The 10676-nt window shown below is 39.0% G+C and overlaps 1 protein-coding gene across 2 annotated transcripts in view; it reads right to left on the minus strand.

Annotated features, from left to right (window-relative positions):
* Nucleotides 1-526: 526 nt before the first annotated feature.
* Nucleotides 527-10676, minus strand: part of pnkp (polynucleotide kinase 3'-phosphatase) — an 11624-nt gene continuing 1474 nt past the window's right edge. For both annotated transcript variants that reach the window (XM_014014972.1, XM_014014973.1), the window contains exons 3-18: nt 9546-9592; nt 9047-9325; nt 8646-8927; nt 7072-7151; nt 6843-6900; nt 6654-6761; nt 6506-6577; nt 6068-6116; nt 5312-5382; nt 5127-5219; nt 3502-3598; nt 3351-3412; nt 3147-3256; nt 1653-1740; nt 1487-1554; nt 527-1180 (exon numbers count right to left, since the gene is read on the minus strand). In XM_014014972.1, coding sequence (XP_013870426.1) covers nt 1060-1180; nt 1487-1554; nt 1653-1740; nt 3147-3256; nt 3351-3412; nt 3502-3598; nt 5127-5219; nt 5312-5382; nt 6068-6116; nt 6506-6577; nt 6654-6761; nt 6843-6900; nt 7072-7151; nt 8646-8927; nt 9047-9325; nt 9546-9592 — 1685 coding nt within the window. In that variant the 3' untranslated portion in view covers nt 527-1059. The remainder of the gene's footprint in view (nt 1181-1486; nt 1555-1652; nt 1741-3146; nt 3257-3350; nt 3413-3501; nt 3599-5126; nt 5220-5311; nt 5383-6067; nt 6117-6505; nt 6578-6653; nt 6762-6842; nt 6901-7071; nt 7152-8645; nt 8928-9046; nt 9326-9545; nt 9593-10676) is intronic.

Here is a 10676-nt window from a genome sequence, read left to right on the forward strand (position 1 = left end):
ATGTGCTGCAGAACAGGAACCTGCTGTAAAACAGCAATTATGCTGAGTCAGGCTTGATTTTTAGTGATCTTTTCTTGTTAAATCAATAAATTAAATCAAATCCAATCAACGTGAAAATAAATACAGAAATTATTTTAAAAGTAAAAGTAAGAGAGTTTTACTCACTGCTGAGTTGTGGAAAGTCTTGAATTCTCAACTATCCCACTTTGACTGGGAATTCCCATTAATGAATGGATGGATGCATTTTGGGAGATGTAGTTTATGGTCGATGCTTATTATGAGACATTATTACAGGGCTGTTCAACTAAATTACTCAGTGGGCCAGTTACTCAAAACCAACAGCTTAGCTCTTTCACCTTCTAAAGTAGATAATTTTGTTGCTTTGAACCATAAATTTAAAGTTTACCATTGATATAAAAAACATTTTCATTTAAAAATTTTTGGAGGGGCAGGACTGGACCGAAGTCACACGGGCCTCTACTTTGACACGTGTTTCAAAACAAACATTTACTGAGAGGAAGGAGACTTTCAAGGCAAACATTAATTTTATTTGACACGTTTAGGGAAAAAAAAAGTTTTTGAATCAACTTCATCTACGCCCAGACCTGACAGATTTATTTTCCGGTTAATGTTTTCGGTCGTTGACAGAAATTCACTTTAAAGTCGATATTATCATGCAAATCTCAAATGTTGGGATATTTACAGCTGTAGATACTATAACTATTTCATTTAAAGATGTCTACATTTCTCAGTTTGGTTTTTAAAATCTAAATACTGGAAACTGCTTCAACGTCTTGATGTGATTCTTTAGTTGTAGATAAAACTAAAATGAGACATTGAGGTTATGTCAATTTTAATGTGAAAAGCACTCAAACATTTCTACTGCTGCTGTGCTGAAATATTGTCTAAATAAAAAATAATCTGATTTTAAGGTACAAGTCGAGTTATTGTCACTGCTGTCACAACAGTTAGACATTAGAGAACAAAGGCCAGTTCTTTAGCTGAAACTCCAAACTCTGAGGTGTTTTCTGTTTGTTAGAACGACAAAAAGTGATTTGTTCAGCCCTCAGAGAATTGTCTGAACAGAGTCTCAGACTCGGTGTCCTTGAAGACTGGGACAAAATGAATTTGGAGGATCTCGGAGAATCCCTCGGACAGAGCAGGAGCGATGAAGTGTTTCCTGTCCAGACAGAGAAACAGATCACAGCAGTCAGAACTATTCTTAAATACTATGATGATGATGATGATGATGATGATGATGATGATGATGATGATGATGATGATGATGATGATGATGATGATGATGATGATGATGATGATGATGATAATAATAATAATGATAATGATGATCATAATGATGATGATGATGATGATGATGATGATGATGATAATAATAATTAATAATAAGTCCTCCAAGCTGTGTGTGTACATGTGGACTTTTTGGCCTGGGATCTGTCTACACTTGTTTCAGGCCAGCTTCACTCACTTGTAGCTGTGGAAAACCATGTCGTTGACCTTAGCGTGTTTGCTGTCAGACGGAGTCATCTCACGGAACTGAGAGCGACAACAAAGCAGTCAAAAAACAGGAGATACTTGTCAGCAGGAATTACAGCAAGTTGTAGGAAATGAACAAAAAAAGGGTTGACTCGTACTCTGTTGTTGTGTTTGGATTGTTCCAAACTGGCTGAGAAGTGAAAACAGCGACATGACACCCCGGCTGCTTTGGCCACGTCCACGTACCTGCAGGAAATACATCCAATTTATCATCAGGTGTCTAATGCTGAGAAGAGTTTCAACTTTCAGAGCTGCTCGCTATGATAAAAACAAAACAAAAACAAAAACAAAAAAAATGTGATGAGTTTCTATTTAAATAATGTAAACAACTAGCCTGGCCCTTGCCTTCCTATGCAGCTCTGCTCAATTCTAGTTTTGCTTCTCTGCTTCGTCTGGCATTTCTCCCACAGACAAGGATTTCGCTTCTAAAATTATTTTTTTTTATCAAATTATTTTTTCATAGATTGTTCAAACCTGTATTATTCTTCTAAAATAAAACTGATAAATAAATATAAGATCTGTAAGGCGTTGCATCAGTTTGATGCTTCAGCTCTGAATTTTTTTTTAGAATCAAATAAAATCCTTTATTGTCAGTATTCTTCTAACAAGGTTCAAACCAATGTTTGTTTGGTGCTGAACACTATAAAAAATTCAAATAAGCAATAGATAAGAAAAATAATTAGCATCTGCAATTAGTAATTTCATTTTGTGAGCTGTGATGTCATGCTGTAAATCAGAGAGGTGAAATAAAGCTGAATTTTACTATGATTTGTGAAGCAAATGAAAGTTTTCATCAGACTGATCCATTACAACCAAAGAGCAAATCAGTTAAAGGGGCAATATCATGTAAAATCAACTTTTTTGAGTTTTATCTCATGTTATAATGTTATACACTCATAAAAAAAACATGCCCAAAGCCTTGCTTTGACTCATTCATGCATGTTTGAGAAATCCTGCAGTGTTTTTAGGCAGCCATGCTGAGGAGCAAAACGACAGGTGGGGACCAGAAACGACTTTTGGGACCAGAAACGCCCCTGGGACATGTCTTTAAGCCGAACTTCCTCATCACGGAGCGCACCTCCCCACCCCCCACTCCACACTCCACACTCCCCGCCCATGACTCCCGCAGGCTTTCGGCAGTAACAGAGCAAAAGTGAAAGTGGAACTTAGCTGTCTGCTGAGAAATGTATTTTCAGATGCCAAGTAAACTACATGCGCATGCGCGAAACAGCCCTCCCCCCATGAAGGGACAGAAGCAGGAGGACGTTCTTAAAGAGACAGAGGCCAATTTCAAGGCGTTTAGAAGAGGAAGTGATGAGAAGATAAGCTTATTTTCTATTTAAACATAAAAACAGCATTTTAATAACAGCTAAAGGTGACATAGATACTTTATTAATGTATAGTATTTAAATATATGCCTGAGAAACATAATATTGGCCCTTTAAATTTAATTTCAGAGTAAACACAGGATCCTCCACCCTCGTCAGTCAGTGTGTAATTATGTGATGTCACCTTTTAATCCTGTTCACATGAAGGTTTACTCAGGGAGGAGGACACACCTACACAACGTTACAGTAATTAACAGAATCTACCGTTTCCGAGACTCCGGGTCCGGGTTGGTGTTGTCCACAGCGACGCTGCGACCCTCCTTCAGAGCGCGCTCACAGGCCGACACGCAGTTCTGCCAGGAGCCGAGCGTGTCCTGACAGAGACAAATGAAAACAACAGTAAAACACTAAAGACTGCAATGAAATGTTCTGGGTGGTTTCAGATGAGCCGTCTTTGAACCCACTCACCCTGTTGACGTAGACGTAGCCTTTTGGAATAATGTGAGTGTGGAAAAAGGAGGATTTACCAGCTATAAGGAACAAAAGAGGGTAAAGATTAGAAGGGTGTTGGTCAGAGGGAGGGGGGACCAGAAAGGTGACATACTGCACCCTGCCTTACCTGCAGGGTAACCCACAGCAACGATGACCTCCGTCTTATCAGAGGTGAGCGAGGCGGTCGGAGGGTCATACAGCCTGGAGGTGGAGTCGAGCTTCCTCTGTTTCAGAAAAAAGAACGGTTAATGTATTTCTGTAGTCTCCAACACTACAGAGCAGAGTCCATGTCCTGGTCCTGGATAGAGCCTAGTTTCTGACTCTGAGGTGACCCCGGTCACATCGGTGTAAGAGGGTCCTAATGGGACCTTTATACCTTTACAAGAATTTACAAAGAATCTGTGGATATTAGAAAAAAATAGTTTCAACTATTATTAGTTGGTAAAGTTTCATTTTCAGTCAAACTTGTGCCAGCAATGTTTTCAGATAGAAAATTAAAAATAAGTCAGAAAAGGCTTTCAGTGGCATCTCTCAAATACATGTTGGAGGGTCACTTTTTTCATTTTAGCTAGTTTCAAGACACTAAATGATGTTAGGACAACGTTCCTCCTCTTTATTCCTGAGTTGTCATGAACTCACAGATCATCTGATGTGGAAGAGTTTATGGGTTTAGTTTAGTCTTAACTGAACTTAGTTTCATGAATACACCTTCGTTTGAAGCAGATGTGTTGAAGCAGGGAGACATCTGAAACATGCAATATGGGAGCCTCATGCACAAAGACATGCATGCAGAAAATGGCTTACACACACACACACACACATGCACATGCACGCACGCACGCACGCACGCACACACAGTCTTTATCCTCATGGGAATTTTCCACTGACTTCCATTCATTTATGGGTAATTTCTATAGCCTAACCCTGACCATTTATCCTAAAACTAACCACTCCAATACATACCTGACCCTAAATGTAGCATCAACTTAATTCACACACTTTGATCCTAAACCTAACGCCCCACCTGAAGTCAGCCTCCAAACTCGTGGGGACCGTGATTCTTTTCCCCACTGAGCATTCGGTCCCCACGTGGATGCAATGTCCTGAAAAACTGTCTCCACCAAGTTGAAAAAAACCTGTCCACAAAAACCTTAGATGTGTTTACACGAATCGAAGCACAATCATGCAAAGAGGGGAGATGATTTGTGAAGCTGCAGCACACACCTGCAGCAGTTACAAAACAAATGGTTCATACAGATTACAAACACCATAATATTGTTAATAAATGCAGAAGTGCACCGAGGTAGCTTCTATAAAACCTGAGCCATTTGTGTGTCTGTCAGGGGCGTGGCTCAGGCTGAGACGATTCAAACATGCTTTAACATCGCACACTCGAGTTTCAGTAGAATGCTCTGAAACTGAAGTTTCACCAGTAAAAAAAATAAAATAAAGACAACGTCACTCACCTGCTGCTGAGGACAGAACAGAAAGTTCTCCTCTACATCAATTAAAACTTTTTATTATCTGTTGCAGAGAGCTTGTAACAAATTTCATCTAATATTAACTGGTTAATTGGCATTCCAGCAAAACTGTATCATTAAACGGCTTCCCAGCATCTGAAGGACTAAAAGCTGTAGAAATGTGCGTATGTCAGCTATCGTGAGGCTCCGCAGGTCGTTTTATCACTGAGACATCTGAACACCCCCTTTTTTTTGTGATTCCTTTGTACAGGAGCGATTACAATTTGCTCACCGGGTCAAATGCAGGCAGGCTGTAGGGGGCGCTCTTCCAGCCTAAAAAGTACTCCTCGGGAGTATGGAACTGAAGCCCAATGTTCAGAGCAAACTGCAAACATGCATAAAACTATTAGTGACGACTTCAGGGCTGGAATATCTGAACAGAGGCCAGAACAGTTCAACGAAACAAACAGATCTTACCAGTCGGTCACTGCAGGAGAAATCCTTCTTCTTCCTGCCAGGAGCCCAGTTCTCTGGTCTTCCTGCAGCATCTGGATACAGAGGTGTTGTGTGTCTGAATATACTCTCTAAATAAAACCATAAGTACCCAGAAAGAGTGTAGGAAATGAAATGTAACTGAGCTGAAAGCTCATGTGACTCTGCTGTGAGGAGACAGCCTCAGATTAAAGCCGGCAGTCTGGATGAACTGGTCTCAGGTCAGTAGAATGTGGCACCCCTTCAGGTCCAGATACAAGTGTTGACTCTTTGTAAACCGAGTCTTTTACAAACACTCGTGGACCAAACAGCATCCAAATCAAACCCTTTCTTCTAGATGTTTTACTTTTTGTTTGAGTCATTAAAATGACCTTAAAGTACACATCATGCTTTTAAATCCTTCTTTTTCAAAAATGACAAAACTGTTGGTAAATCCAGACCTTATTTGGCCATCCCGTCCTGCAAATAATTTAACGTAATGGTTCAGAAAACATCATAGCAAATAGAGAAAAAAAGAACGAGTTGAATATGACCCAACAGGAAAATAAAGATATCTGTACTGTGCACTTCTGGAGACTCCAAGTACAAAATAAAATGCATTTAATGGCTAAAAAGGTGGATTTTGAATGATTTGTCCCTTTGAAATTATTCTTTAGGATGAATAAAAAGCTAACATATGTAAATTTTGGCACACAGGGTTTCTGCTTTGAGTAGTAAAAGAACACAGCTGAGATTACTTACCTCCGACATAAAGACTCTGTGTTTTGTCAACGACCACGCCATCATTAGCCTGAAAACAAAAAACAAAAAGCTAAAAACAGCCACAAACAATAAACCACAAAGAAATACAGTAAATGACAAAAGTGCAAGTTTGACTCCTCTTTGTATGTTCTGATTTGTTAAACAGAATATTTTTAACGTGTGGATGTTAGAACAGGGCTACTCAACTGAACTGCTCAGTGCTCAGGGAGGCCACAGGTGCTCAAAGTCAACAACGCAGGGGTCGGACATTCAGGAGAATAATGGTAGGGGGAAATTAAGTAAAAATTAAATCTGTATTAAGTAAAAAAAGTTTGTTTTTCAAGGCAGGCCAGAGGAAAGTCACCCGCGGGCCACCACCGGCCTGGGGGCCACCAGTTGAAAAGCCCTGCATTAGAAGGTGCAGGTTTGTTCACTAACCTTGTCAGACAGGTGGTTCCACATTCCCACCACTGGTTTCCTGTAAACACCAGGACCTGTAGCTACAAACACCTGAAACACAGAGCGGGAGATTAAAACTGCTTCACACCCAGAGGCTGAACAAGAGGCAAACAACAACACGACCAACCTGCACAGGCAGCTGCAGAGTGGACAGGATGTCCTCAACTTTAGATTTGAAGACTTCTGGTCTCAGTTTGCCTTTAGCAATGCCCAGCTGGTTGGTGAAGAACACCACCTGCAGAAGGACGACCACTTCAGAGAGGGAAAGAGGCATAATATTCTGAATAACGACGACAAAACTTCAACTCCTTCCCACCTTGTAGCCCTTTTTGAGCAAACTGGCCAGCCTGGGCTGAATCTCAGGGTACAGAATCCTGGAAATTAAAACAAGGAATTACCATTTCTAAAAATAAAACCAACTATATATTGCCTGTTTCCTCACATGCTAACAGCATAGCTAATTAAAAAAAAATATGCACATATTAAAAATTCAAAAAGCCATTTATTGCATGTCACAGCTGTTAGCAGCAGGAGAGCAGACTTACTTCCAATCATCAGGAGCTGTAGGAAAGACTTTACCAGATTTGGTGGTGATGATGCAACCATCAATGTCAAATCCTGCAATCTGAAAGTAGAAAAACAAACACGTTACAGAAGCACATAGGTAGGACCAACTGTGCTTTAACATCATGGCTATGATCTAAAGCAGGGGTTCTTAACATTTTTGACCTCGGGGCCCAATTTGTTGAACATAAAGGGACACGAGGACCAGTCAGACATTACCAATGTATGGATCAAAATGATAATTAGTCTAAATACTGGTTTAATTTTTTATTGTATTTACATCACAACTAAACTATCATAACTAACATAACTAAATTAAATACACTTACAGTTTAAAAGTAAAACTCCTGTCAAATAATCACAAGACATGATTATAATAAACATTTTTATATTGTAACCTGCCCATAACAATTAGTTGAACAAATACAACAGTCAGTCAACAGACCACTCAGGCTTATCAACAACAAAAATATATTTCTTAATATAAACAATAACAAAAATAGACTATTAAAAAAGTAAAATTGTGGGCATAAAATAAATAAATTAAAAATGTTTAATGCAAACATTTCAAATAAAAAAACTGTAAAAATAAATTTGATAAAGTACAAATGAAAATATAGCATTTTAAAACTTTTGCAACCAGAAGCTGCTCTTCATATTAGTGACAAACAATAACAGTTACAACAGCTTTTTGACAAGTTAAAAAAAATTGTAAATACATTCATAATTTTTTAAAATAAACTACAAAAATAATTTTCAAGTGCAAATTAAAATATAGTTGTATCTGCAACTGTATTTGATAATGTTTTGAACTTTTAAAATATTGCATGGTAAAAACAGAAGCTGCACTTCATATTAGTGACAAACTTTGGTGTTTTTTGACGAGTTACTTTCATTTTTGCTTCTACTTTTCATTTAAAATAAGTTTCCATTCTAGTCAGGTTTCTAGGGTTCTTCTTCTACATATTAAAAACGTTGTTAAACAACTGAGTGGCGCACTACCGCTACTAGTGGTGAGAAAGTGTATTGCATTTTATTCTAAATCAATGAGGTCCTGAAATTTGTTTTGCAATATGCCATCAATTTTATGTTTTCAAAAATGCATTCATGTTTATTACAAAAATTAAATGTCACAGGCAATACGCAGCTTAAAGCCAGCATGGACCATAAACTACATCTCCCATAATGCATGTTGATTATTAATCAGAATTCAAGATTTTCCACAACTTTCCACTTTCCACAAAAGTGAGTAAAACTCTCTTACTTTTACATTTAATAGTAATTCTTTATTATTTATTTACATTTAGTCAGTCGTTCATGTAGCGCAGTGGTTATAAGATGCTTTAAAACCCTGTTTCTATACAGGAGATACCAGGTAGAGCTCAGTTAGTGTTTGTTAGCACTGCTCAGCTGTAGCAACGAGACAAGGGACATGTTTCCTATTTAGTTGACGTTAAACATGAAACGCTGACGTTTATTACAACTGAACATTTGAGGGCCACCATAACGCTCAGTGAAAATGAGTTTGACACCCCTGATTTAAAGTATTCCTCACCTTGTTGCTTGCTTTGACTCCTGCAGCAGTATAAACCAGCAGGTTTCCTATCTGCTGCCAGCTGCTCTTCGCACACTCCTTAGCTGATGACGAAGAGGATGAAGGCTGGTCGTCTTTAGTCTGGACTGTCGCAGATTTCTCAGCCAACTCCTGCAGACGTTTGAGTTTTTCCTCGATGAGCCTCTCCTCATCGTTGATCCCTCTGTCTGAGACCTCCTCGTCTATTCTTGGTCGCTTCACCTCAGAGGTCTCCCTTCCTGGGCTCAGATTCCTTTTTGATGACTGAACAGAGAGGTTTCAAATAAACAACAAAGTGTCTGGTATTATTTGTACCTTCACTTGTATTGAGAAAACTGATCGTGAGACGAAACACACCAAGCAGGTTTAAATGATGTTTTTACCTTAGAGGGAGAGGAAGTAAAAAAGTCCTTTATGTTACGTTTAGGCGTCGGACCCGGCTGAACGTCTTTCTGTTTGCTGTTGCCTCCTCCTTTAGTCTTATTTGTGGATTTCGGACCCCTCTTAGCCATGCTGGATTCTGTCCCGTTGGAGCTCAGAGTGAAGCGGAGAGTGAACGGGTGGTCCTGGTTGACCAGGTACAGCGTGCCCCCGTGAGCCAGTTTACCGGACTGGCCCCGGCCCAGCTTCTCACCACCTAGGAAGCAGGGGTTGGGACCCAGCTGTGGAGGAAAACGTGACGCATGTGGACAATGAACTGTAGAGTTAAGACATTTATGGTGTTTTTTTAATGGGCTGAGAGATAAGCTGGTTGCTAACTAAGATGTGCTGACATCAGCGTTTTCACACTGAACTGATCTGACTGCTTCAAAGAATCTGTTCAGTTTGGTGCAGACTGAATGTAATCTGATGCCACCGCTCTGGGAGTGTTTGTTTGCTTACCTGAGTTACCACCACATCCTGGTCTGCATAACAAGCCACCACCTTGACTGAAAGAAAACAAGATTTATGTTACAACAAAAGGAATAATCAGACACAAACCCAGTATGAGACAGAAAACAAGAAGGCTAAAAGAGAAATGAATAAGTTTGTCATTTAAAGATCAGACCAACAACCTGTAGTCCATAAAGTTACACCCAATTAAAGCTTTCTGTTATACTGAGTATACTGAGGATTAATGCAAATTCATTTATACAAAAAAATAACAATTATGAAAGTGAAAATCACCTGAATATTAACTGTACCCATCAATTAATTATATTTGCAAGTAGTGTGCACACTGAAGGTGCTGAAAACAGGAAACAAAGCAGCAAATACTTTGTCAGCACTCCTTTTTATCACCTCTGATTTGATTTGGTGAGTAAAAAAAAGAGAAGAATAACAAACCGTCTAACTCAACTCTAAAGCCCTGTAGGTGTTATTTTATCCTCACTAGCAAACCTGTCAATAAAAAAGATAAGACACAAGCTAAAAAGAAAAGCAGGTTTTCCATAATATTAAGGGATCAAGGTCAAATGTTAAAGAGTTTAAAGGAAACCACGTTCACAAACGATCTGAATATGCTGAACGGCTCTTTTAAACGAACAATGGGAACTGAGTTATTTTATCATTTTTTTCCTCCTCAGATGAAGACACCCAAGAGACGAAGAGGAACGGGCCCAGTAGCATGTTAGGATGTAGGGAACAAGGGCTCAGGAGAGGAGAGGAGAGGAGGGTTTAACACTTGACATGCAAACTTTTGACCCAACCATTTATTGCAGGTTTTTGCAGGCCGTTGTTGTGATGTCCAGGGACGATACAATATGTCACTAATGTTCAAAATTGAACGGCTCTTTGAAACAAAAATATCTTCAAGATCTGGATCCCTTAAAGAACCATATAACCCACCTCTAGGGCCTGTGGACCCTCGTCTCATTTGATCACCTACACACCAACATAAATTTAAAAAGTATCTTTTTTTTTACTTTCTATCAATCTTTTAAGACTCTTGTACAGACAATAATCTTTATAATCAGTTTTACAGCCTCAATAAAACAAAGTTAGAATGGTTGAAAATGTCAATAATAATAATAA

This window comes from Austrofundulus limnaeus, unplaced genomic scaffold (genome assembly GCF_001266775.1).
Source record: "Austrofundulus limnaeus strain Quisiro unplaced genomic scaffold, Austrofundulus_limnaeus-1.0 Scaffold121, whole genome shotgun sequence".
NCBI lineage: Eukaryota > Metazoa > Chordata > Actinopteri > Cyprinodontiformes > Rivulidae > Austrofundulus > Austrofundulus limnaeus.